This window comes from Amia ocellicauda, chromosome 23, assembly GCF_036373705.1.
Source record: "Amia ocellicauda isolate fAmiCal2 chromosome 23, fAmiCal2.hap1, whole genome shotgun sequence".
In the NCBI taxonomy this organism is placed as follows: Eukaryota; Metazoa; Chordata; class Actinopteri; order Amiiformes; family Amiidae; genus Amia; species Amia ocellicauda.
This window is the reverse complement of record NC_089872.1, coordinates 18,168,573-18,196,493: the sequence shown is the minus strand read 5'-3', so window position 1 is coordinate 18,196,493 and position 27,921 is coordinate 18,168,573. Positions and strand designations below refer to the sequence as shown.

Genomic DNA, 27,921 nt, shown 5'->3' with positions numbered 1-27,921 from the left:
TCACTTCACCTGTCAGTGGTCATAATGTTATGGCTGATCGGTGTATCTATACAACGTCCGTTAGAGATGTGAAACCGATTTCCTCCTCACGGCACAGTTATGTCCTCTGAATCCACACGATTGAAACCGCAATGGCTTAATCCATTCATGTCTCCACAGCACCCAGACAACACGTGATTGCATCTTCAGTTGTATTGTGGCAGAGACTTTCCTCTTTTCGGTGAAACTTTTTGCTTACCCCACGCACAGGAATTTTTTTTTTTGTTGACATCGGTATATATGCATCTGCAAATGGACATGCAATGGAAAGAACGGGTCAATGCAAAACTCCAGAGCTCCCTGTCACAGCACAGCACTGTCCTCTGCTGAAGGTCCTCTGGGTGCCACAGCTCTGCTCTGGGGCTGATCCTGTATCTTCTTGATCACCTGGGACTTCCGTGTGCGCAGAGGCAGGAGCCGCACAAACAGCACGCTGGATTTGCTCGTAGACCAGACAGAGAGAGGAGGTCGGGTCTGCAGGCACTAGTGTTTTAGGTTACAAGTGTTTTAAAAGGCACCCCTTCCTTCCTACCTTGTCTGGAGGGGTTTGGATCAGGACCATGGCAAGTTTAAAACCCTTGGATGATAGCTTTTACGGTAAGTGGATTTGTCTTTGTTTTACTAGCAAGGATGAGCCCTAGTCTACACTGCGGTGCCACTGTTGTGTAGTGTTGTGTAGTATGTGTGTGTGTATATATATATATATATATATATATATATATATATATGCATGCTCCATGTCATGTCACACACATAACACTTTTTTTTTTACAAACTTCAATACTATCCAAATGTTTGTGGTTTGAAATCAGGAATTTGGACTAAAATGCCTTTGAAGTCGCATGTTTCTACAAAAGATACGGTTACTTTTTACTGATCAATAGAAAACTAAAATTGTGGTAAAACGATTGAGTAATAGATTATATAGCCAACATATTATCATCTCTATATCCGTTTTCTTATCTCTGTATAGGTTTCCTTAGAAACTTTGTTGCAAACCGTTGGTGTGAATGGTGCACTTTTTCAAAGAAGTGCTGTTGCAAGAGTATGTTATTTAATAGTTATTTAATTGGTTACTGTCCATTGAAGTCTCAGTAAGGTGTTTTTATTTAACGCATTTTGTGAAACACAGTCTTGGGAAGTTAATAGACATGGCTTCACCTAGTGTTAACATGTCTGTATTGTATGTAGTCACATTTACTTTATTTAAATGCATTTTTACTTACATACAATTTCCTAATTTACGAAGTACTTAATTACCACAGATGTGCGTCTGAGTACATTCATATCTGATGTTTTGTTTTTTATGTGGGAATTTTATTTTTGCATTTTTAGGTGCATGTGGAAATGTATTTTACAGTTAACAGTTAAGTGCATCTTTCTGGTGCCTAGTTGTATGACTGCCTTGGCTGTGTAAGTGGCTGTGAAAGTGTTAAGCACATTTTTCTAACTCCCGAAGGTAATTTTAAATGTCATGCATTTTTTTTGTCTTGAAATATAAAAATTCCCACTTCAAAGACGCATTGCAAGTGCAAACGTGCAGAAAGCCATCTGAGAGCCGGCCTATTAATCCACAGCTCAGTCACAACTTGAATAATATATAATATCTTTCTCTCCCTTTCCCTCCCTCCCTCTTTCCCTCATTCCTAAACCTTATTTAAAGCATGTATTGTTGCAGTCTAAGGTCCCTCTTCCTCTCCTGTTTGTGTAGTATTTCTTAGGGATTAGGCAGACAGAGGAGTGTAGTATTTTAAAAGCACTGGGAGAGGTTTTACCACCCAGAGACCTCGAAATGTGATACCGCCGTGAATTAGAGAGGGGGCGTGGCGTCGAACATTTTCCCAAGTTGCTTTATGACGTATGTGCTGGCTATAATTAAATAATTTGACTTTTGGTTGTATGATTCACCACACTACTAATAGCGCTTCCCACTTCATATTCACAGTGTCCTTTCCGCTTATGCCGTTGGTACAAATTCCATTTGTAATTACCCCGTCATTAATATATTAAATCAGCTGTATAACCTTTTTTTCTCTCTCCAGAGTTTCAGATTTAGTATTAGAATCAACTTCCCAGAATTACATCTGATAGATGCGAGTGAGCAAGGGGGAAATATATACCTTGATCAGGGACAAATTAAAGCACAATAATTAGACTTGAATTCAAACTGTGCTCTATATTAGGATGCACTTTATCTGGCTTTATCAGTCATTGAACTGTGATTTTAAAAAATTGTGCTTCTTCAACTTATGTCTCGAACTTAAGAGATCATTAATGCCTTCTCAGGCATTGTGGCCCTTTTCAAGCCTGCGCCAGAGGAGCACTAGTTCTCATTAGCTGGCAAGAAGCTCTCTCACCACTAACTCTGTGGAGCTGAGATGTTTCCGATCCAGCAGACCAGTGACTACCAATCCTGGAGGGCACCATGTCTTCAACATTGTTCAACCTGGGTACCTAAATACCGAATTCAGCTCATTATTGCCTCAACAGAGCAATTTCCATTGAGCTTCTCCTCCCAGTATTGAGGTTTCTGTGATTTTAAGACCAAAACTCGAATCTCTGCAATAGACCATTCTTTGCAAATCATGATTCTTGGCTTTACTTCTTTCAAAAACTCAATCAATCAGTCAGTCGGTGGTTGTTTGGCATGGCAGCCTCTGCGGGGTTGCCACAGAGCACTGTGAGTCCTATTGAAATTGGGTCTATCGCCAGGCAGCTTGTTTGTGCAAGCATACATGTGATAAGATCAAACACAGGTACATATAGCAGTGTGTTGAGTTTAATTTGTACGTGCTAATCTTAATTCAAATAACAATTACTGGAGCCTAACTGTAATTGCCAAACTACTAAACAAAAAAGAAAAAACTGTCAATGATGCTATGATTATAGTAATTTTTTAATATTTAACCCCAGTTCTGAACCCAACCCCAAGTGTTATTTGCCACTAGTGGGCATGTCCTCTTCCTTACAAATCTGCCAAATCACATTAGCATTACTGAATATATTATAGTGTGAAAGAGTCATACGTACACACTTTGATGCAGCAAGTGAACTGTTACTAGCACATAAACAGTATCTTTATACAGCTTTGTTTTTTTGGTTTTCAATAATGATTAGGTTTGCAAATACTATCTTGTTTGACCTCATGATCATATCTACACAAGGGTCTGTGTGGATGGGGGTGGAGATTTACCAGCATCATTCTTGGGTTCGTGTTTAATTTTATCATTCCTTGTACTCATGTTGTCTTTGGTGTTACGTTTTTTTTTAGAACAAAAGGAAACCAGCTTAATCTAATCTAGATTTCCTGCACTAAATTTAACAGTATAGGCGAAGCGTAGCAAAAGTCACAGCACTGGACTGTAGCGCCTGATTGAAGAACTAGTTAGAACTGGTGCCCCTGGACATGTGCCTTGGGAGATGTTTGCAGTGTAGAAGTCCAAAAGCTGATCATCTCGGGAAACGACCCAAATATGTGAACGTCAGGGGGAATGTTTAGTTGTTTGCAGATGAAGACATTTAAAGCTGGTTTCACAGGCCTCGATTAGCACTAGGCTTGGATTACCCTTCCTAAAATAACATTGAATAGACTAAGAAACAGACCACGGATCTCTATGCGGCCTTGAGGTAAAGTGACTTTCAAATAGTCGAGCAGTCTGCATATTAAACTTGAGCTATAGTTCATCCATATTTTCTGTGTTCTTTACATTTTCAATATTTATTTCATATCCTACAATACATAGGATAAAAAATATGTTTAAACATTTCCTTGACTGTTTGTTACTGATTGATGTGTTTATTATATCAACAAGTAATATGTTCGTGCTAAGACACTATTCCCCTTAATGCATAAGTGCAGTATTGCAAAAAATGTCCACATCGTTCAGTATAATTTGCTCTTATCAGAATTAGTCCTGTGGGCACAAGCAGCACGCAGGGGACACTGATGTTATGACATTAAGAAAATAGGCGTTGATATCTGATAGACATGTTGGTTTATTGCTGAATCATGTTGGATTTTTCTTGTTAGCTGTCTATAGTACAGACATCAAGTGAATAACTGGTCAGGTGAATATTGTTTCTTAAAAATATACTTTTACAAATGTCTGTTATACCTGGAGATGGCAACTTTAGTCAGCTGTCTCTTCATTTTTGTTTTCTGTTTTTACAGAGTCTTTTGATGGAAATTGTTTTATCAGTTTTCCACCCACACTTAACATTTGGGCCCCTGATGTATCATGGTGTTGGTTGTTGGCCCATGTTGTTAAACGAGTTTCAGATAAAAGTCCAAAATAATATAAATGTGCTTTAATGCATTCTAATTGCATTAGATCTAATCAAAACCGGACCAGTGGGTAATGTACTGTAATACAGGATTATGTTATGCTATACATTTCTATTGGATTGATGGCATTCAGCAATTAATGTATTTCTCTAGTTCTTAAAGTGCATCTTGAAACTTCCCTATTTGGAAGTTCATAGGAGTCTTTAAACTTCTCAATGTATGGGTGGTCAAAGAAATAAATAAAATGTGGGTTAATTTCAGTGTAGATACACCCCTAAGGAATATATTATGAAGTGGTTAGTATTTCATTACTTGAACTTCTTCCAGAACAAGTATTTACATGTTGCAAAATTCTCAGAACCTGGAAACAATGTTGCCCTGATTTCATTGTAAAGAGCTATATTAAATCATACACAAATTGTATAGAGTTGTATTCACTGAGGTAAAAGCGAGAGAAAAAGAAATTGGCAGTTGCGATGTTATTTTGCGACATGATGATTGAGGCGCAGAGTTGATGGATTGCACTCGAATCGCATGGTTGAATATCCCAAGAGTATGGCGCAGACGTTTCTTTCAAAGGATTTGATTGTCAAACTGTTTTTGTTTCTCTGCGAAACTAAAAAGCACAGGAAGGTTTGAAGCAATGGGCTGTGCTGCCTACAGATGAGGATGTGCAGCTTGTTTTGTACTTTAATATTTTCCTGTGTTTAGGTCTTGTTGTCTTGTTATAGTGTCTGATGGTACTGTAGTGTTGCTAGATGAATCAGGAATGTGTCCCATATGTGTATTGGAGCAATCTTTAAAAAAAAAAACTGAATCAAGATGATAATATCTGTCCGGAGAGACCACCACCACATCATAGAGGCAAAAGAGCAAAGTAGTACTTTGGCAGAAAAGGTCAACTGGAGATTCCTAAAGAAACCAAAACTGTTTTATTATATCGTTATCACCTGCTCTGAGATGTAGGCCTACATATCTAGTAAACCTTTGTCCACATATAGTTGGATTTAACCTTTTCCTTGATTGAAAAGTGGAAAGACCATCCATCCCTGCCACCTGTCTGACGTGTAAATGTAGGTGTTAGACAGCTTTCAAAATGAAAGTGGTTAGGGATGCTACTGTGAGTCTGTTTTTCACTTTGCAAAAAACTGCATCGAGCTCATGTCCCTCGAGTCTATTCTTGGGAGGAAAAAATGAAAGAAAATATGACTTGAGATGGATGAGGTAATATACAGAGCATTTCAAGGTGGAAAGCCTGATTTGAAGGTTTCTTTGTAGCTGTGTTCAGTGCATAAAATGTTCAACACCTGCAGTAGATGATGCGTCTGAGCACAGAGTGCCTGGGGGTCTTTTATCGCCATAAAAGAAAAGGAACAACTCGGTCTGCCTGAGGTAACAATCCCCGACTCGCCCTGTGTAATTTGAGTAGGAATTCAGCTAGGATTATATATTCCAGTTTTAGTTGGCACACAGGGAAGAAGCAGCAGAAGAGGGGGAGGGGGCAAAGTCATGTACTAACGATAATTAAAGATGTTTTATTTTGTGTGTGTGTGTGTAGGTGTTCCCATAGCTGTATTAAAATTGTGTGTATGGGTTGAACCTCCTTAAACATGTGCAGGCCTATGGATATCGCTAAGCCTCTTTTACAGATAACTGTTACAGAGTAAAATGTTCTTGCTCAGGCCGAATCCTGCAAATTAAAACAAAAGCAAATCTGTATACAGCGTTTATTTATGTATCAGTCTACCTATATGTCTCCTGTGTGTTGCTAGATCTATTTTAATATGTGCATTAATACATTGATAGTTACAACCTCATCTTCTGCCTGTAGACTTCAAGGAAGCCCCTGTATTCACAGCCCATCGTATACCCCCTCCCATCTGTTCAGTTGATGTAATCGGCACCTTAAATCGATAGATTGATCCTAATGGTTATCAGAGCGTTTTCTTCTGAGCTGATCCTGAGGGAGTTCGATGATGGCATGGATAGGAAAGACCTCAGGTTGGGTATCCTTTGCCAGTCGGTCATCGCCTCTCCTCGTTCCTGACTCCCTAGGTCTGAGCTGTACAGCACACCCCCTTATGTGACCTAGAGTCGAGTCGGTGTGCCTTTGGGAGTTGACTGTTTGATTAATTAGCAGAGCATGGTACTTGACTGCTAGCATCAATGATCATGCTCTAAGGCTGCAACTAAAAGCCATACTGAAGATCACAGGGTGACACTACTTCACACTTCATCAAGAAACATTAGACCACTAGTAAGATGATCTTAAAATGACGGAGAACCTGCCAAATAAAATAACTAAATACAGTTTTCCACTTCAAATTCAACCCTCTTTTTCTTCCATTCCTGTTACCATTTCTTCCATTTCTATTCCAATGTGTGACATTTACAAGTGCTGTTACAGTGTGTGTTCATTTCATAGCCCTAATGCCTGGGACTCTGTTGGAAAGGATGCAAGACTATACCGAATGTAATTCAAGAAAGGTCAGCTAGCATTCCTTTGGTAAAATGCTGGAGCCGCGCACAATTCCTTTACAGTGATGGTAGCGAAAGGATACCCTTCTCCTGCGTTTCTGTGGACAGTGGGATTCAGTAATCTGTTGATTTATAATACAGGATTAAAAATGAATCTGAGATTACGGAGATGTCTTTAAATGATCTCAAAACGTTTTTTGCTGACAGTTTTAATCCTACACTTTCGCAAGGGGGAATACCAACACTAGAAAAGGCTTCTGGGTGCTTTTTTTATCTTTTATCTGGGTTTTATCTTCAAACAATTTGTTTTTCCAATGTGGAAAAGTTCCAAGTTATGTCGGAGGTGGGCTTGGTGGACTGTCATGTCTTTTGATTTGTATTCCACCAACATAACTATAGGCACATAAACACAATCTGATAATTTAAATACGTTACATAAGTACCATATCATGGAATATTTCAAATCTTCACTGGTCAAAGACTATGATAAAATGTGTAGCTGAGCAAGTAGTTAACCTACATATTGAAACAAAAACTAGAAGGCCCTTTTACACACTCCTGGTGTACAGGTTTCGATCATGGTGACGCATGGAAAGTAATAACTAAACGTTAGAAGGTGGGGAAAATTGTATCCCGTGAGCAGCCAGCTGTGGTTGGTTAACCTGGTAGGCCAAATTACTTTTTTGTTCCCAAGTTATTCGTTTTTCAGTTTTTCTCCACGTTTCTATATTTACACTTGGGTGAATCATAGCTGATACATTACACCTACAGTCATACAGAGAGAGATTCAACTATCTACACAGAGTGAGTGATTTTTTTGATGATTTAAGACTGGTACAATAGTGGTTTCTATCACACGTAAATCTATTGTATGCTCTGTAATTTAAATAAACAAATACAAACATTGTTGACTGAATCTGGTATTCAGTCAGATTTAAACTAATATTCATAGCAATTATAAATCACAGTTATTAGTTATCATAGATGTAATGGTTTCTGCAGCAGCATTTGTGGTCACTGCTGCTCTTAATAGAGTGATGTTGTCATGCTTGCAGAGAGGTGTCCTGTAAAAGCCACCAGATCTTATTTTGTATTATTATGTATTCGGTCTAATGGCAACGAGATTCACATTCAAAAACACCGTTACTTTATCAAACGTAGAAGAAACTATACAATGTTACATAGTTTACAAATGTAAGTCGCCCTGGATAAGATCGTCTGCTAAATGACAAATAATGTAATGTAATGCAGTTTGGCGCTGTAGAGTACAATGTTTTACTTAATTTCACCAATTCTTTACTTTATTAGGTTCCACGTTTTCTAAATTGTTTTGTGTATATTTAAAACTGCCTGCCAGAGACTGTGGCCCCCTGCAATTTCAGTTATCCTGTAATTGCCTAATAAACAATGGAAACGGCTCAAGGGACTGTTGAGTATAACACAATTCACAGACATCTCCCCTCTTCCGTTTTATTATCAATTTGATGGTCTTTGTGTGATATTATTTCTGTCAATCTCTAATGAATGGCTTATATTTTTGTAGATCGTATAATGAACGGACCAGTGGAAGACACAGACCCCAGCAGTACAACCACAGGAATGGTAGGGTTTGTTTTTTCCTTGGACTGGGGTTTTCAGACCATGCTGGTTTTACCCAGTGGGGCAGCAATGGCACAAAGGAGACAATGTTGGGAACAGAAGAGCATGGATGAAGTTTATCTGGTGATGTTTAATCTAATGAGGATTCAAAAATTATCTATTGTAGCCTTAGCATGGTTTTGGAACAAGTCACCACAAGTTATTTTTGATTATCTTTAAGATCAGGAAGTGTCATTTGGTCACAGTAAACACCTTTGGCACTGTATTTTTTCTGTTCTTCTATTCAGAGAGTTTATTCCAATGCTCAGAACTGCCATAATCTGGAGAGCTATTCTGGAAGGAACAAAAAATTCATTCTTTGTTAGTTTAAATATAAACAAGGTGTGTCGTATTAGTGTTCATCTGTTCCCTTTTCCTGAGAAGAGAGTTTTCAAAATTAAACTGTCAGATAAAGAGCTGAGCATTATTTGATCAGTGATACCAAGGCGCTTTTATGTATCAAGGTGCCAGAATGATGTATTACTTACTCAATGTGAAAAAGTAAATTAAATAAAAGTAAAGACCGTCTTCTTTTTAATTCTTACAGTCATTGTCAAAATATCCAGTTCAAGTCGCAGATACAACCAAAGGTAAGGATATTGAAAAAGTAAACTCTTGTTTTTGTTATGAAAATCAGTAGATTATATTATATATCATAATAATTAATTATTATTTTGGAAATGGTTTTAGGCTGGTCAAATTATGGTTTCTATCACATGGATTTAAATCTATTGTATGCTCTGTAATTTAAATAAAAAATGCAAACATTGTTTTTTAATTGTTGACTAGCAACATTGTCAAGGTACCCTATATCTCAGTATTGGTTGAATCGTTCTACGTTCAGAGGGCATGTGACACATTGTATTGACCATGATGAAACTCTTTTAAAGGTGTGTTGATACTCAAATGGGGAAGTGGTTAAGAGAGGCAGTTTGATTGTTGTGATGGCACTCCTTCACTCGGGAGACAGTGCCAAGTTTGGCTCCATATGGCAGAGCACAATAAGGCCCTTGTGATTGACACCCACACTCCTGGGATTGACCCTGGGCTACTCATTAACACCACTTCCTCTCTGAGAGCAGTCAGCTGGTTAGAGGGATGTCTAGCTCCAAAACATCTGCTGCAGGGGTGGGCAGTTACAGCCCCCAATACCTGGAGGGTTTCTTGGTTTCATGCCTCCAAATTTATTTATTTATTTTACATAATTTAAATTATCATTAGGGTAAGAAGGCAAAATTCTTGTTCATTGCCTGTAAAACCACCAGAAACCCAGCCCTCGAGGCCAGGGCTGCCTAAAACCTACTGCTCTGCTGTTTCTCTCACTCTGGAAACAAATTAATTTCAAACACCACAGTAACCTTTGCTAGAAACTGACCATAACCTTAAAGATCCTAATCTAAACTTTTCTCTCACACTCGCTCTTTCTCTGCCCCCCCACCTACTTTCTGGTTCCACTAGACGCAGTGACTCTGCAGATAGGCTCCGTCAAGAGCGAGTACTTGATGCCTCCTTCTGACAGAATACGGCAGGTGAGGAAAGTTCTCTGCCGTTTCCAGGAAAACGTCAGTCAGTCTCCAGGAAGTAACCCTGCCGGGGTTTCTCTGGAAACTGCACATCCTCCGTGCACACGACAGACAAGCGGTGAAAGGTTAAAAGGAGTCCTTCGATTAATTTAGAGCAGGGGTGCCCCGTCTTTGGGTTCCCGTTCCGCCTGAGTCATAGAGTCCCTAATTGTCTTGACAGTACCAATTAGCCCAGTTCTGGGAGTGCCAGTGATTTAAAACCCACTCCAGGTCCTGGATTGCTACTGAACAGGGTGTATGAATTCAATCCCTGTAATATAGTTTGTGTCATGTATGCAAGCAAAAAAATATTTAAATCTTAGCAATAGGGCATGGTGCAGTTTTCCTAAGGATTGGGAAACCTGTCGCTGGTGTGAAAGTACTTAGACCTACTTCGCAATCCCTTTTACTGAGAAAGGTCATGTATTTTCGTATTTTGATATGATAAGTATCGTTGTCTCACTTCCTGTAAACAAAGACCACCATGTGTTGTTTTTTATAACCTATGTTAAAATAACCTTGCTTTCTTTCTTTCTTTTTAGTTTCTCTTTGTTATTTATGACCCTAATGTAACTGAACTGCATTTGTTTTAGCCATTATGAAAGATACACACATAAGAAATGGGCCTGGAAGAATCATTTCATATTGGTTTCCATTAAAGTGAAAAGGTTGTTTAATTTATTTGTATATATTTTTTAAACAATATCAATGATTCTAGCTCCTAGTCAGCTGTGAATTTCTAACTGTCTGCCTGTATCCATGTCAGCCCTGGTTTAAATGTTTTTTTTTTCTTGCAGCCTGAAGACAATGGGAGCTTTTTATCAGAAACAACACAAGGTAAATAACTTTAGTTTTTCAATAAAATGTCAGGTTTGACAGAGGAGCATATCCCTCAAGTCTGAAACACATATTGTTTTTTCCCCCAGTCCATTCAGACATGATGGTTGGATACACTGTTAGATTACTTTCATTATTCCAACAGTATGTGACTCATATAAGGTTACATTTCAGTCATGTTCAATTATATAATACATTTGTATTAACTCCAAGTCACCTTGGATAGCTATACTATTACTACTGCTGGTAATAACGTATATTGAAAAAACGACAGGACTGATAAGATCTTGACAGAACGGCTATGCTTGCTTGGCTCCCAGTTGTTTGACAGACCGGCTTGACGTACTCAGTGCAGATAATCCAAAATAACAAAATGTTATAGATGTTCTAATAATAGTTGAACAGACTGAGCACTATTTTGCCTGATAAATGGTTTAATTGTCTTAATCCTCTCCCTCCGCCTAGACTTCTTCAAAAGATTCGAGAGCTCCTGCGAGAGTTGCTATTGCTCGGTCCCCCCACCCAAGATCAGCGACCTCATGAACGACGAAGACTTGCTGTACTTCCTGCGACTAAAGCTGGACCCCAACTACTCGACCATCAAGAACTGGAAGAACTTTGCCAGCAAGTGGGGCATGACTTACGACGAACTGAATTTCCTGGAGCACCGGACTCAGGGCTCCACCCACAGCCCCACCCAGGAGTTCTTGCAACGAAACAACGAGAAGACGGTCAAGGAGCTGACCGACCTGTGCATCACATACCAGAGGATCGACGTCCTCCGAAAACTACAGAAGTGGGTGGAGAAAGACTGGCCAAAACGATGGCAAAAAGCACATTAACTCAGAATGTAATCCATCGCTGTTTTATATCTCCAAAGAGTGCACGTGTTTAAGTTTTTGTTTGGTTTTGTTTATTTGTGTTTGTTTATCATAAACAGGGAAACAGTCACTGATACTGGAAACTCCTGTTTGCTCTCGTACTAGTTGCTTGGAAAATGAAATAGAGAAACATGCCGCCGGCGCTTCTGGCTTCCCGGCACTGACTTCACGTTCGGCTCAGGTCTCGGTGACGAGATGCACACAGAGGAGGGTGTGGAGACATCACGGGCTTTCTGTTCATGTGGACGGTTGAACTTTTGTGCATCCTCACATATACCAGTGGCTTATAACAAGTTAATTTCCTTGAGGTGGAACATAAAGGCCTGTAAACCTTTCCAAAGGTATTGTATTTCTGGTTTCCTCACATTATGACCTGATTTCAAAAAGGTGCTTTGAAGCATGATCCAAAGAACAGTCGAAATTCCAGTCGGTTTGTGTGCCACCCAGAGAGACGTTTACAAAATGTCCCTCTGTTTTATCGGACACGTTTGATACTATGAAGAGAAGGACGACAGGAGTACATTCTTCCATACCCGACTGTTATGTGTGCTTACATGTGTAAAAAAAAAATCCTCTCGTATAGCAGCTGTAGACATACAAACTGTGGAATTGACCACATGAAAACATTGACAGATTTTAATTCATATGATGCATTTGAAACTCAATGAAGAGAAGACATTTGAGAGGCATGCAGAGGTGCTAATTGGATGGGCTTTTAAACTGAGGAATGCCTGACCTGAATTTGTGTCCCTTTACATTGAGTGAATAAAGAAGTCCACTATCAGTAGGATCGAGGAAACTCTTATGAGAGTATCCTTCAAATCCAAAACCTGAGGCTCGCACTAGCCAGGGTTTCACTCCAGCTGAGGTCTTAATTAGATAATGGCAACATCTCTTTACTTCATTGTGCCAATTTGACCATTTTCCCAGGTGTAAATAGGGTAACGCTTAAAGAGATTCCTAAACCCTGCTGCATTGGAGCCCAAGAAGACTGTATTCAAAATACACTGATTTACTTGTAACCTAAATGTGGTTCAGAGGTGTACATTTTTTAATCAAACCCTAAGGCCTTGTTCAAATTTCACACTTACATCTGTCTCACAACTAAATGAAAATAAATACTAATAATAAATAAATAAACCGGCTACCAGTTAGAAATTAGGGATAATGTCAGGTCCTGGATCTCATTCGGTTTCGGTGTTAACTGTGAGGAGGTACAGGAAATGTAAGACATGTTTCTCTTCCGGATAATGTGAAAAGTGACAGCATTTGCATATCGTCAGTGGGGTGTTTCAATGTTATTTGTAATGTGACAGTAGTGTCACGAGCTCGCCAGCCTCAGACTATTTTTAATTTATTTTATAAGCAGATTTCTTAATTTTTCCTTGACTTTTGAAATTATTAAGTATTGCAGTAGTATGCATTGTAGTACATTGAATATTGTAATTACCACCTTTGACAGACCTGAGGTCAATTATAAACAGTTACTGGTTCAGCAGCATTGTTTACTGGACTTAGTGATAGTTATGTTTTGTCCAATAACAATCACACTTCTTTCAATGTACACAATTAGAAATGGAGACAAACTTCATAGCCTTTATTTGTTAAGAATGATTTCTAATAACTATCAGTCCATCTGTTGTGTCCTGAAATACATCTGAGCTCCTCAAACCCAACCTGTGGGAGAGAGACGCTGAAAGCTGGTGCTCGTCTGAGGCCGAGAAGGCTGGTCTTACTGGATCATTCATGTCTAGCTGTGCAGGCCCCAGTACGTTGCTACTAGATGGCTGGTGGCTCTCTATCCTTTTGGCGATTTTGCTGGCTGGAGTATCTCTTGACTTGAGACCCAATGATTGAAAATATGAGAAACTGACGGTATACCGATTGCTCAGTGTGACAAACCTGTGATGAACCTGTGAAATATTGGTCAAGTGGTTGTGAAACAAAGTTAACAATGCTACTGTGAGTGTCATTCAGTAAACTGACATTGATATGCAGTGCATTGCCTATGTCTAAGGTTATTAAATGAGTTACACATAAATGAGCAATGGCAAATAAGTGAACTGTAATTAACTGCATGAATTCTCTGTGTAACTGGAACAGTTGTGCCAGGGCTCAACTCCAATTAAAACGAAACCGCTGTTCACTTTCGGAACGGGATCTGTAGTTACAAATTGCACAACTGAAATTGCGGTTGACTACAGCTCTGCTATTGCCTCTCACTACACTATGTCTGTTTAAATGCTCCCCAGTTGTGATTAATTGTACTTATTTCAATACTGACTCTGTTATAAGATTCCTGCAGTAAGTGAGCATAAGGTATCTGAATTAATATAAAGCAAGTAGCATGAACAGACAAAAATATATCCACAGATACAAAAAGTGCCTTCAATTCTTGTCTAAGTATGGTGTTAAAGCATTACTTTTTTGATGGTGACTTTGCCCTGGCTGTTTGGTATATTTTATGTATATTCTCTTGTCAGTATCAACCTTCATTCTGCCCAAATTTTACTTGACCTGCTTAAAAATCAGATTATGCTTTATTTAATTTTGATTTAGGATTTTTGGGTGGCTTTTTGTAAATTTTGACCTTTTAAAAAAGTGATTTACAGAATTGACAGTGTATTTGGTGTTTTTCAAAAATGATAGAGCAACGCTTGTATTTTGCTTTTACACCGCAGCTGTGAATGTAGTGACTTGTTTTGCAAAACGGGGGCAGGTTAACGTCACTGCGATGCTGGTGTCCACAGCTGTGCTTTAATTTTCTTTTCTGTAAGACGATGCATGTGTAAAATATTTAAAATGTTTTACTGGTATTTTCACTAAATGTATGTTTTTCAGTTTCTTGAAAATATTGCTGCCCGTGTGCAGACTTTTCTCCTATTTATTGCAGTATGTATCTTTCTGAGGTTGTCTATAATTTCCGAAAAAACGATTACGTCTGGTCACACCTGGGTAAATTCCCTGGAAAAAGAGAACTTATAAAATGTAAATAAATGTCTCTGGTTTCCTGTAAATGTGTGGATAGTACCCTGCTCCTTTTATACATTCAAATGCAATTAGAATGTATTATCCACATTAAAATACATTACTTTAGAATGCAGAGATGCAATCTATGTAGTACAGATTTTTATTTTATCTCCAACTTCCAGTTAAATTAATTATTTGGTCATATTTTCTTTGATCTCAGGTGAAATGCTTGAAAGTTTTTACACTCCCCTCCTGCACTCTTCATTTTAATCTGAACACAAAACCGTTCAGGTCATTTAATATCAAAATGTTAGATGTATTCTTAATGAAACCGTTTTACATGTTGTTTATAATAAAAAGCAAATTACAATATTTTTTAAACATTTTTATTACAATTCATCTTTTGTTTTAAATGATACAATATTTAGATATACATTCATTATATTTAAGCCAAGTGTAGAAAGGAACGTGTAAAACTGAATTCATATTAACGTGAACAAGTTAACATGTATCTTTAACAAATGGACAATGCCTAAATATGATAGTATTGAGGTATGTGCAAAAAGTACATAGCTATACATTAACAGCAAAAATAAATGCATGGAAACATTACCAGCTAGTAAATAATTAATATATTACATTTTTTTTTTAAAGAGACAATTTTAACAACTTTCTCTCAATCTATAAAACTTAAACATGGCACCATATAATTTATACATCGTTTTCAGAAAATAAGATCCAGTGAAAAGATTTTTGTTCAAGCAAAAGTGCAAATACAATTTTACATGACTATATTTACATTAAAATAATTTATTGATGCATATTAATTACATACAATTGGTTTTCAAGGGTATTTATGTAACTGTCCTGAATGTATTTTATGCATTCGGAATTATTGCAGTAATATTGCTTACTGGAGAGTTCTCACAATGTAAGATCAACTGATGGGAAATTATAATCAGCTGAATATGAATCGGGGGAATAGTGCTCTTTGTCGAGTGATTCTTTATTATTGCCCAAACCAATCATGTTGGGAATATTAAAAGACCTTGAATTGTCATCATTTGTATCTGGGAGGTCATACTCTTTTTGAGCATCTGCTGTAGACTTGTTGAGTTTAAATGTTCCACTTTTTATTTTTCCATCTCGGCTACTGACTTGTAGATTAGGTGCATCGACCTCCCCTTTTATATTTGGTCCAGACAACGAGTCTTTGAATGTCTGCAGTTTTCCAGTGACGTCAATATTTGATGGTGATGCCTCCAGCCCCCTATCAAGCCCTCCCACATTTAGTAAGTAATCTTCATAGGAGGGTGCATTTACCTTAGGAACGGTAATGTTTGCATGAGGTACATCAATATGTGGAGCCTTCATATTTAAGCTAGGAGCTTCTGCTTTGAAGTTTGGACTGTTCAGACTTCCTGCTAGTTTTGGTGTATCAAAATTCAAATTTGGTCCTGATAGTTTGGCCTTGGGTGTGCTGAAATCCATACCTGGACCTTTAATATCACCTTCTAGGGTTGGTACATCAATGTTGGGTCCCTTTAAGCCACCTTGAAACTGTGGTGCAGTTAAATCTAAACCTCCCTTGATTTTTGGACTTTTCAGGTTCAGGTCAGCCTGTGGAACAGATGCATTTGGACCAGAAAGATGTACGGATGGCAAGGTCATTCCTCGATCTGAAAGATCTGCTTTGGGCATGTTAGCATCCAGATCAATCTTGGGGCCTTTCAGTGATTTATTTGAAATTCCAAATGATGGCATCTTAAACTTAGATTTCTTTGTCTTTCCACCTGGAACCTCCAAATCCATATCTTGGATGCTTGCTTTAGGTCCCTTTAAATTAATATCAGGACCATCCATTTTCGGAGTGGGGAAAAGTCCACTCCCTGCTAGTGTAGGAGGGCTCAGATCAAAGTCAACATCAGGTAGTGTATGAGTTTTAAACTTTGGTAATTGTATGTTTCCTTTAGGTAACGTGGCCTTAGACAGAGATGCATCAAAATCTCCCTTAATATTTGGTGTGTTTATGTTCAAATCTGGATTTTTAACTTTGGGACCAGAAAATCCAAAATTAGGCATCTTGAATTTTCCCTTAGGTTTATTGATGCCTACATTGGGGGCCTTCATATTAAGATTAGGTCCTTTCAGATCAGCATTTGGTAAATGTACATCTAAGTCAGGAGTATTGAATCCTCCCTTGATCTTAGGAGCTGAGAGATTTAAGTCTGGTGTGTTTATGTCTGCATCATAGTCCATGTTTGGACCTTTCACTTTTGGCCCAGAGATCCCAAAGTCAGGCTTTTTAAATTTTGGCATTTTGAATTTTCCCTTGGGACTTTCAATGTCAAGATTTGGGGACTTCAGATTCATATTAGGTCCTTTCAGGTCAGCTTTTGGTAAATTTACATCTAAGTCAGGAGTATTGAATCCTCCCTTGATCTTAGGAGCTGAGAGATTTAAGTCTGGTGTGTTTATGTCTGCATCATAGTCCATGTTTGGACCTTTCACTTTTGGCCCAGAGATCCCAAAGTCAGGCTTTTTAAATTTTGGCATTTGGAATTTTCCATTGGGACTTTCAATGTCAAGATTTGGGGCCTTCAGATTCATATTAGGTCCTTTCAGGTCAGCTTTTGGTAAATTTACATCTAAGTCAGGAGTATTGAATCCTCCCTTAATCTTAGGAGCTGAGAGATTTAAGTCTGGTGTGTTTATGTCTGCATCATAGTCCATGTTTGGACCTTTCACTTTTGGCCCAGAGATCCCAAAGTCAGGCTTTTTAAATTTTGGCATTTGGAATTTTCCCTTGGGACTTTCAATGTCAAGATTTGGGGACTTCAGATTCATATTAGGTCCTTTCAGGTCAGCTTTTGGTAAATTTACATCTAAGTCAGGAGTATTGAATCCTCCCTTAATCTTAGGAGCTGAGAGATTTAAGTCTGGTGTGTTTATGTCTGCATCATAGTCCATGTTTGGACCCTTCACTTTTGGCCCAGAGAGCCCAAAGTCAGGCATCTTCATAGAAGGCATTTTGAATTTCCCTCCTGGTCCATCAATATCAAGATTTGGGGCCTTCAGATTCAGATTAGGACTTCTGAGGTCAGCATTTGGTAAATTTACATCTAAATCTGGAGCACTAAGTCCCCCCTTGATCTTAGGAGCTGAGAGATTTAGGTCTGGTGCCTTCATGTCTGCATCGATATCCAAGTTGGGACCTTTTACTTTTGGCCCAGAGAGCCCAAAGTCGGGCATCTTCATAGAAGGCATTTTGAAATTTCCCTTGGGACTATCAATGTCAAGATTTGGGGCCTTCAAATTTAGATTTGGACCTTTCAGGTCAGCTTTTGGTAAATTTAGATCTAAGTCAGGAGTATTGAATCCTCCCTTAATCTTAGGAGCTGAGAGATTTAAGTCTGGTGTGTTTATGTCTGCATCATAGTCCATGTTTGGACCTTTCACTTTTGGCCCAGAGATCCCAAAGTCAGGCTTTTTAAATTTTGGCATTTTGAATTTTCCATTGGGACTTTCAATGTCAAGATTTGGGGACTTCAGATTCATATTAGGTCCTTTCAGGTCAGCTTTTGGTAAATTTACATCTAAGTCAGGAGTATTGAATCCTCCCTTGATCTTAGGACCTGATAGATTTAACTCTGGTGTATTCATGTCTGCATCGAAGTCCATGTTTGGACCTTTCACTTTTGGCCCAGAGAGCCCAAAGTCAGGCATCTTCATAGAAGGCATTTTGAACTTCCCTCCTGGTCCATCAACATCAAGATTTGGAGCCTTCAGATTAAGATTTGGACCTTTGAGGTCAGCATTTGGTAAATTTAGATCTAAGTCAGGAGTATTGAATCCTCCCTTGATCTTAGGAGCTGAGAGATTTAAGTCAGGTGTCTCCATGTCTGCATCAAAGTCCATGTTTGGACCCTTCACTTTTGGCCCAGAGAGCCCAAAGTCAGGCATCTTCACAGATGGCATTTTGAATTTCCCTCCTGCTCCATCAACATCAAGATTTGGAGCCTTCAGATTAAGATTAGGACCTTTGAGGTCAGCATTTGGTAAATGTACATCTAAGTCAGGAGTATTGATTCCTCCCTTGATCTTAGGAGCTGAGAGATTTAAGTCTGGTGTGTTTATGTCTCCATCAAAATCCATGTCTGGACCTTTCACTTTTGGCCCAGAGAGTCCAAAGTCAGGCATCTTCATTGATGGCATTTTGAATTTCCCTCCTGGTCCATCAACATCAAGATTTGGAGCCTTCAGATTAAGATTAGGACCTTTGAGGTCAGCATTTGGTAAATGCACATCTAAGTCTGGAGCATTGAACCCCCCCTTAACCTTAGGAGCTGAGAGATTTAAGTCTGGTGTGTTTATGTCTCCATCAAAATCCATGTTTGGACCTTTCACTTTGGGCCCTGAGAGCCCAAAGTCAGGCTTCTTAAAGGTTGGCATTTTGAATTTTCCCTTGGGACCCTTAACATCAAGATCTGGAGTATTCACATCTAGCTTAGGGCCCTTCAGATTAGCTTTGGGTAAATTTACATCTAAATCAGGAGTATTGAATCCTCCCTTGATCTTAGGAGCTGAGAGATTTAAGTCTGGTGTGTTTATGTCTGCATCATAGTCCATGTTTGGACCTTTCACTTTTGGCCCAGAGATCCCAAAGTCAGGCTTTTTAAATTTTGGCATTTTGAATTTTCCCTTGGGACTTTCAATGTCAAGATTTGGGGACTTCAGATTCATATTAGGTCCTTTCAGGTCAGCTTTTGGTAAATGTACATCTAAGTCAGGAGTATTGAATCCTCCCTTGATCTTAGGACCTGATAGATTTAACTCTGGTGTATTCATGTCTGCATCGAAGTCCATGTTTGGACCTTTCACTTTTGGCCCAGAGAGCCCAAAGTCAGGCATCTTCATAGAAGGCATTTTGAACTTCCCTCCTGGTCCATCAACATCAAGATTTGGAGCCTTCAGATTAAGATTTGGACCTTTGAGGTCAGCATTTGGTAAATTTAGATCTAAGTCAGGAGTATTGAATCCTCCCTTGATCTTAGGAGCTGAGAGATTTAAGTCAGGTGTCTCCATGTCTGCATCAAAGTCCATGTTTGGACCCTTCACTTTTGGCCCAGAGAGCCCAAAGTCAGGCATCTTCACAGATGGCATTTTGAATTTCCCTCCTGCTCCATCAACATCAAGATTTGGAGCCTTCAGATTAAGATTAGGACCTTTGAGGTCAGCATTTGGTAAATGTACATCTAAGTCAGGAGTATTGATTCCTCCCTTGATCTTAGGAGCTGAGAGATTTAAGTCTGGTGTGTTTATGTCTCCATCAAAATCCATGTTTGGACCTTTCACTTTGGGCCCTGAGAGCCCAAAGTCAGGCTTCTTAAAGGTTGGCATTTTGAATTTTCCCTTGGGACCCTTAACATCAAGATCTGGAGTATTCACATCTAGCTTAGGGCCCTTCAGATTAGCTTTGGGTAAATTTACATCTAAATCAGGAGTATTGAATCCTCCCTTGATCTTAGGAGCTGAGAGATTTAAGTCTGGTGTGTTTATGTCTGCATCATAGTCCATGTTTGGACCTTTCACTTTTGGCCCAGAGATCCCAAATTCAGGCTTTTTAAATTTTGGCATTTTGAATTTTCCCTTGGGACTTTCAATGTCAAGATTTGGGGACTTCAGATTCATATTAGGTCCTTTCAGGTCAGCTTTTGGTAAATTTACATCTAAGTCAGGAGTATTGAATCCTCCCTTGATCTTAGGAGCTGAGAGATTTAAGTCTGGTGTGTTTATGTCTGCATCATAGTCCATGTTTGGACCTTTCACTTTTGGCCCAGAGATCCCAAAGTCAGGCTTTTTAAATTTTGGCATTTTGAATTTTCCCTTGGGACTTTCAATGTCAAGATTTGGGGACTTCAGATTCATATTAGGTCCTTTCAGGTCAGCTTTTGGTAAATTTACATCTAAGTCAGGAGCATTGAATCCTCCCTTGATCTTAGGAGCTGAGAGATTTAAGTCTGGTGTGTTTATGTCTGCATCATAGTCCATGTTTGGACCTTTCACTTTTGGCCCAGAGATCCCAAAGTCAGGCTTTTTAAATTTTGGCATTTGGAATTTTCCCTTGGGACTTTCAATGTCAAGATTTGGGGACTTCAGATTCATATTAGGTCCCTTCAGGTCAGCTTTTGGTAAATTTACATCTAAGTCAGGAGTATTGAATCCTCCCTTAATCTTAGGAGCTGAGAGATTTAAGTCTGGTGTGTTTATGTCTGCATCATAGTCCATGTTTGGACCTTTCACTTTTGGCCCAGAGATCCCAAAGTCAGGCTTTTTAAATTTTGGCATTTGGAATTTTCCCTTGGGACTTTCAATGTCAAGATTTGGGGACTTCAGATTCATATTAGGTCCCTTCAGGTCAGCTTTTGGTAAATTTACATCTAAGTCAGGAGTATTGAATCCTCCCTTAATCTTAGGAGCTGAGAGATTTAAGTCTGGTGTGTTTATGTCTGCATCATAGTCCATGTTTGGACCTTTCACTTTTGGCCCAGAGATCCCAAAGTCAGGCTTTTTAAATTTTGGCATTTGGAATTTTCCCTTGGGACTTTCAATGTCAAGATTTGGGGACTTCAGATTCATATTAGGTCCCTTCAGGTCAGCTTTTGGTAAATTTACATCTAAGTCAGGAGTATTGAATCCTCCCTTGATCTTAGGAGCTGAGAGATTTAAGTCTGGTGTGTTTATGTCTGCATCATAGTCCATGTTTGGACCCTTCACTTTTGGTCCAGATAGCCCAATGTCAGGCATTTTGAATTTCCCCCCAGGGCCATCAATGTTGATGTCTGGAGATTTTAAGTTTGCTTTTGGTGCTTTGACATCTATGTTAGGGCCCTCGAGGTCTCCTTGAAGGCCAGGAGCTGACATATTCACACCACCTTTCACTCCTGGAATATTCAGGTCTGGACTGTCATGTGTAAAAGTGGGCATTTTAAATTTTGGAGCTTTAACTTTTGCACTTGGTCCATCTAAATTCAATTTGGGAGATTTAATGCCACCTTTCAAATTGGGGGCTGACAAGTCAATATCTTCACTTGGAATCTGACCATCTAAGTCTACTTCAGGTCCATTCAGTTTTGGGAGAACATTAGAGTCTTTGACATTCAATTTAAGAGCTTTCATGTTTGGAAGTGACCAGTTAACATCAGGGGATTGAAGGTTGCCATCAATGTCTATGTCAGGTCCATGTATACTTGCTCTAGTGGAAGGTATCCCAGCATTGGGCATATTTAGTTCAGCATTTGGAGCACCCATTTTAGCACTGGGCCATTGTCCGTCCTTCAGCTGTGGTCCTTCAATGTCTAGGTCAGCACCTGGAACGGTGAATCTGGGTTTTGAGACACGAGCTTCAGGATTCCTCAGTTGTCCATTCAAACCCTTAATATTTGGTCTTGTAATACGTCCCAGTGTAGCGGATTCAGGACGAAGGTATTTCTTGATCTTGCTGTTGAATAATTTGTCGTATTCATTATCTATACGCCCCTGAAAAACAAATGGGCACACAAATAAATAAAACAAAATGTAAAATATCAAATCAAATGAACAATAATAAATTAATAAAAACATGAACCTGTATCTTAAAATTGTGTTACATTGCCTAAGGTCATATAATGGCACTTACTCCTTTTAGAGATCCAAGCCCATAGTCATTTAGTCCAAAGTCGACACTGGCAGATTTCTGGTCCTGTTTGGTCAGGACTTTCATGCTGTTGTTGTAAGGTTCCGTGAGTTTCAGTATCTTAGAAATTTCATCTTTGTTAAGCTTGTCAAAGTAGATAGTGGCACCGACTATTTCATCCCCTACAAAATAAAGGTTAAAACAATCACAGGATTAAAGTTAGAAATAACATCAGCTATGGTAAACCTTAAATATTTGTGTCCCAATCCATGCTGGAAAAAGCTAAGATTATGCAAATTAATAAACGTAATGTGAATGAAACAGGGTTGTGTTTGTGGAATCCTCTACAGGCCTGGTATAACAGGAACATAAATTCCACAATGAATCTCAGTTTCTATCGAATATCTTACCTCTCTTCAGCCCACAAGCATCGTCTTTGATGTCCTTAACGACGACTCCGCCTTTCTCTGTGTCTTCAAGGACGAAGCTGTCCGAGAAACTCCTGTTCCTCTTGTGTCCGATCTTGGAAAAAACATACGGAGATGTTTACAGTTTAAGATATTGCAACCTTTGCATTGGTGTGTCCATTTTATAATTCTTTTCATATTCTAAGCATATCACAAGTACTTATTAAGAACATAAAAATGTAAGAATGTTTACAAACGAGAGGAGGCCATTCGACCCATCGCGCTCGTTTGGTGTCCATTAATAACCATTAATTAATACAAGAGACATATTTATATAATGCTCACCATATTTCCTCGCCTTTTATTTACTGTTGCATGTCTTCAAAAATGCCTTTGTCAGAAAATACCCTGAAAAATTAAAGCAAAAACACATATTTGTTAGTTGTCAGTTGTCAGAAACTGGACAGACAGATGGAAATCAGAAGACATGGTCTGACCCCCCAGTGGGAACAGCGTTTCTCCAGATACCCAGGACTAGTCTATCCTCCACTGCAACCCTGTCCTGACACATGCTCCATAAATGACACACAAACATTCATTGCAGATTTCAGTCTGCACTCTGCGAAACACCCCACAAAACTTAAAAGTGCAAAATAACAGAGAGACAGTGACAGGTTTCACAGGGAACTAGGTGGTTACTATGCATTGTGGTTTTGTTTTTAACTCTGCATTTAGTTTGCTTCATTTATCAAACCACATCCTGTTGATCCAAAAACGGGTAAAAGAGGATGCAGCAACACAATCAATTCGATATTCTTGGAAACACAGAGAGAAGTTCTAAAGAATTGCAGGGCAAGAAAAATGTGATTTTCCCCCTAAACCAAGGCAAGCAGTGATCATTCTCCTTGTGTCCATACATGTGTACGCTCCTGCATTTCTCTCTTCTCTCTTCACAGCGATGCTTTCCTACACCTGAACACAGAGCACGGTGACTCACTCCCTCCTGCTGCCGTAACTGCAACAATGGGGCCTGTTCTGAGATCTGAACCGAGGTCAAGCACAGTGCGAATGAAAGGCACTCTTGTTCTCAGGATCACATCAGACAAAGCATCTCTGTCCTGTAGAAGTGCGCAGGAATGCAGCTCTCGTATTTTAGACATGTCCACTGACGTGAGGCACTTAGCTGTGGTGTTTCCCAGAACTTGTGAACTCAGATATTTATGACTTAACTGATTTTTGTAATTGGAGATGCTGGCCCTTACTTTGTGCAGTGTCGGGCTATTTTCTATAATATACTGCAGACTTAGCATTATCCACAGACTACCCCTCACCCCCTTTTGCACTTGCAGATTATCCTCCTCCTCTTTGTGGGTGACCAAAATGTCTCTATATTTCCTCTTACTTTAAGCAGATGCACTGCATGTAGTATATATCTCAAGCAATGATCAAACTGCCTATGTATACTACAATTGCTCATGAAGACTTCACTGCAAATACTAATTGAAAGACATCTGACAGTGACAGTCTAGGTACAAACCTACTATGCCTTAGATATTTTGGTTCCTACTGGATCAATCTATTGACATATTTTAATCTGCAGTTTTAAATGTAAAATGGATGAGTGACTTTGAAATGGCATGGACCTCTTTTTCTCATTAGAGAAAGATTAAAAAAATAAAAAAATGGCCAATTCTAAATGACACTAAGTGTGCTTCGTGCCGACCGAGAGAGACAGACAGACAGACAGACAGACAGACAGACACACAGATATTGGTGAGGTATTTTAGGCATGAATGCAGAGTGTAAATCACAGGGTCACATGCTCTTGTGTCAGTTTACCACACAGGAAAGCACAAACTAGTTTGTCTAGTGCCCTGAGGCGATGTATGAGCTGATGTCAGTGTGCCCAGGGTCTGTGCATACTTTGTAGTACCACACCCACTGCTTTCTATTATTGTGTTTAAGAGCAGGGCCACACAACAGGGAGCTGTTCATAATGGCAAACTGCTCGATTTCAGTATCACCTATTTCAGTGTTAAAGGTCATGCAGACTATCAGTCAAAGAAACACTGCCATCAACACTCTCTGGAAACCACTAGGGGCAGCACGCCGCACTGGAGTTCACAAAACAAGTCTACTGTACGGCAACAGTTATCATTCATATCGTTTTTATATGGGATTGACCAGTATAACCTGCTTTTTGGGATTCGGTGACTCACTGACTCAGGTTTACTGTGGTTATTCAGCTATAGCCTCACAACAGACATAAACTCTGTGTACTGTAAGAGTATTTCAAACATCTCTGAAATAGAGCATATGCAGTCATAAAGCAGCTATATTATTATTTTAGTTTTTTCAATCACAATCATAGTTAGCATCCGATAAAGCTTAAAACAACGAGCTCAACAAGCCTCAATTAATTAGTGTGTCAGACAAAGCCACCGGAGAATCCTGCGCAAACAGCAACTCAAAATAAAACTTCTCCCGGATCAGCATAGCCGTAGCACACGTGCAAGAGTTATGCCAAATGAATAACACTGGTGGGAATGACATGCGTTGAGCTTCAGCAAAACATTGATACATTAACACAAAGATAATGTGTCTATCCTTCAATGCAGACTATTTACACCACATCTGAGATTTACAATTGTGTTGAAAGCAGTATGTATTTAAATGTCTTACACTCAGCATCTGTGGGTTACATGATTGTGCAGCATATCCAGGTATGACCTCAGACTCAGAAAACAAAACCGCCAGTAAAGTATATATTGGTGAAAGTATCTGTCGGCTTGTGAAGTCAAAGTGATAAACAAGGCGTTGCTCCAACACTCACACACTGAACACTGTTGCCATCAGTGAATCACTGGTCTTAACCAAAACACCTGCTGCTGGCCATGATAAGGGCTTATAGCGCTGATGTTCGGGGAGGTGGTGTTGGGTGTGTGAGTCTGGAAGCTCGGTTGCAGTCAGATACCTAACACCATGCTATTCTTATCAGATCTGATTTTTGAAAAGCTGATTTGCTGAACAGAAAGTAGGCCGAAATTCACCACAGTGTCACCAAACATTGCTTAGTGTGACAAGAAGTGTAACTGATTCTCCCTTGACAGTAGCCTTGCCACCAAAGATCACAATCGTGCAGTTTTCACACCGCCCTCTGCGCTTATTCGGAACATTTAGCAAATTATAATATGCATTCAGAAAATTTCAACTTTAAAATAATTACGTACTTTTCAGTTGGGTACTTTGTAATGCAATATATATATATATATATATATATATATATATATATATATATATATATATATAGTACACATATTTACACACACATCATTAGATATCTGTTTGTAGTATGTGGCTGTTTATGATTAATATATGTTGAATAATATACATACACCTTATACATTCAATATTAATACAGCAGAAACAGAGAGTGTTATTCAGTGTATAATTATAAACCTGTAAACTATATATACAGCATGTAAGTAGCCTTTTCGTATGGAGAGTAAAGAATCCCGAAAGTCTTACCTCGCGGAGCTCTGAGTAAAGGTTCCTGGCAGATGTAGTGATGTTGTCAGCTGCAGTATTCCTGTGACTCTGTGTCTTGGGGAGCCTCTGTCAGTTAAATGACATTCCACCTGAGCCACCTAACAGGTTTTGTCTGTTGTGCTGGGCGGCATTGAATACTCCCTCTGTACAGGGAGGGGACAGACACATTCTCGTCCTGACAGTCGAAACCCAAACTGTGCAAGAGGAGAACTCCTCAGGGACGGCCCAGCCGGGTCTCCAAAAACACCCAGATAAACACTAAAATAAAAAAATGAAAAAAGCACATACTGTTGTGGCTGCACCTCCAGTGTGAGGAAGGTGAGGAGAATATTGGGTTTCTGCCAATCGGAAGGGTTCACACGTTCCTTGAATAGCCGAACAGTTGATGGGAGTGATAGGAGAGGTTTCAGGGGTGGATAGCTGACTAGTCTCTGCACTGCATCATAAACGTAGTCTTGGGCAGACACAGCCATGGCCTTGGGCATCGTATGTGGCTTTATACCCTGTACATGCGTTCACCCATTCTGAACAATTCTCCAAATTCAGTGCCATGCTTTACAGGAGCTCTGTGGTCAGGGCAACACAGGATAAGACAGCCAATGCGAATAATAGGGTGACAATAGTGTAAGCTAATAGTGTCAGCTGAAGAATGTCCCTTTTCACTTATTTATTTATGTTATTATGAAGATCTTCTCAGATTTTAAGATGTGTCCTTAATAGTGTGAAAAAATAGCTCAGGGAAACAGATTTATTTAAAGGTAATGTGTAGCACCTGCATTTGAAGCATGCATTAAATGCTGACAACTATACAGGGGACTGCGAATGTTATTATTGTGTGAAGGGTAATGATTTTTATTCCCATACACACAAGATTTCGGTTTCCAGCTCAGGCAGTGTTTGAAAGCACACACAGTAGGAGAAAGGTTGGCAGTTTTGTGAGCTGTACAGTAGCATGCAATGGGCTTAACCTCAGGAGATCGAACCTGACTTCCATGGCGTCTGATAACACAACAGATACTTTATTTGTACAGAGACACTTCTGAAAAATGTTGCTGTAGGACAATTCTACACAACCCATCTTTACGGGGTGACAGTCATGGAAAGGGCTTCTGACATTTTTATTACTGGAAATAGATTGAGGCAACTATAGCTGGGACACCAGCCAGTAGTACAGTACTTAAAATAAATAAAAAATGAATCTGCCAAAAGATAAATATACCTGCATGTCTTTACATGTCAACTGCAGAGTATTGTAAAGCAAGGTGCGTTTGCCTGGAGGTGGGATTTTGGCCATTAGTATGAGAAATGTCTCCTTGATTCATATTTCACATGAATATTAGCATCTGGCCCTCAAGCTTTGACATGTTCTTCTGCTACTTCTCTTTAATAAAAATCGTGGTCTGCTCATAAAAATTGTCATGCCTAAACTACTCCCCTAGCATTAACGCTAAACCAGCCCCCATGCCAACAAAAGAACAAAACAAAGAAATACTTGAATCCATTCACAGGAGACATGTAAGTGAAGAAATAGCCACAAATTGTTGTCATGGGCTTCTGTGCCTCATTTCACAACATCTGAAACGATGCGTGATTTGAGAAA

At 39.2% G+C, this 27,921-nt stretch overlaps 2 protein-coding genes across 2 annotated transcripts; one reads left to right on the top strand and one right to left on the bottom strand.

The window, feature by feature from the left end:
* Positions 1–327: 327 nt before the first annotated feature.
* Positions 328–15,073, top strand: edaradd (EDAR-associated death domain). Its single transcript, XM_066697262.1, has 6 exons — positions 328–636; positions 8,346–8,404; positions 8,988–9,030; positions 9,899–9,969; positions 10,800–10,839; positions 11,305–15,073. Exons 1-6 carry the CDS (start codon positions 600–602, stop codon positions 11,679–11,681), a joined length of 627 nt encoding a protein of 208 aa, XP_066553359.1. The 5' UTR covers positions 328–599; the 3' UTR covers positions 11,682–15,073.
* LOC136719354 (neuroblast differentiation-associated protein AHNAK) lies at positions 15,061–26,438 on the bottom strand. Its single transcript, XM_066697261.1, has 5 exons — positions 26,301–26,438; positions 23,118–23,180; positions 22,776–22,887; positions 22,369–22,547; positions 15,061–22,229 (listed from the first exon to the last, which is right to left on the bottom strand). The coding sequence occupies exons 2-5, from the start codon at positions 23,118–23,120 to the stop codon at positions 15,615–15,617; spliced, it is 6,909 nt and encodes a 2,302-aa protein (XP_066553358.1). The 5' UTR covers positions 23,121–23,180; positions 26,301–26,438; the 3' UTR covers positions 15,061–15,614.
* Between the last annotated feature and the right edge of the window lie 1,483 nt (positions 26,439–27,921).

What these genes read in the sequence shown, in the direction of transcription:
- edaradd (XM_066697262.1), top strand. Translation starts at nt 600, where the DNA reads ATGGCAAGTTTAAAACCCTTGGATGATAGCTTTTACG. An exon ending in AGTCGCAGATACAACCAAAG is followed by an intron (nt 9,031 to 9,898) that starts GTAAGGATATTG and finishes TGGTTCCACTAG; the next exon opens with ACGCAGTGACTCTGCAGATA. An exon ending in TTTATCAGAAACAACACAAG is followed by an intron (nt 10,840 to 11,304) that starts GTAAATAACTTT and finishes CCCTCCGCCTAG; the next exon opens with ACTTCTTCAAAAGATTCGAG.
- LOC136719354 (XM_066697261.1), bottom strand. An exon ending in TGCTTGTGGGCTGAAGAGAG is followed by an intron (nt 22,548 to 22,775) that starts GTAAGATATTCG and finishes TTTATTTTGTAG; the next exon opens with GGGATGAAATAGTCGGTGCC. An exon ending in GGCTTGGATCTCTAAAAGGA is followed by an intron (nt 22,230 to 22,368) that starts GTAAGTGCCATT and finishes TTTGTTTTTCAG; the next exon opens with GGGCGTATAGATAATGAATA.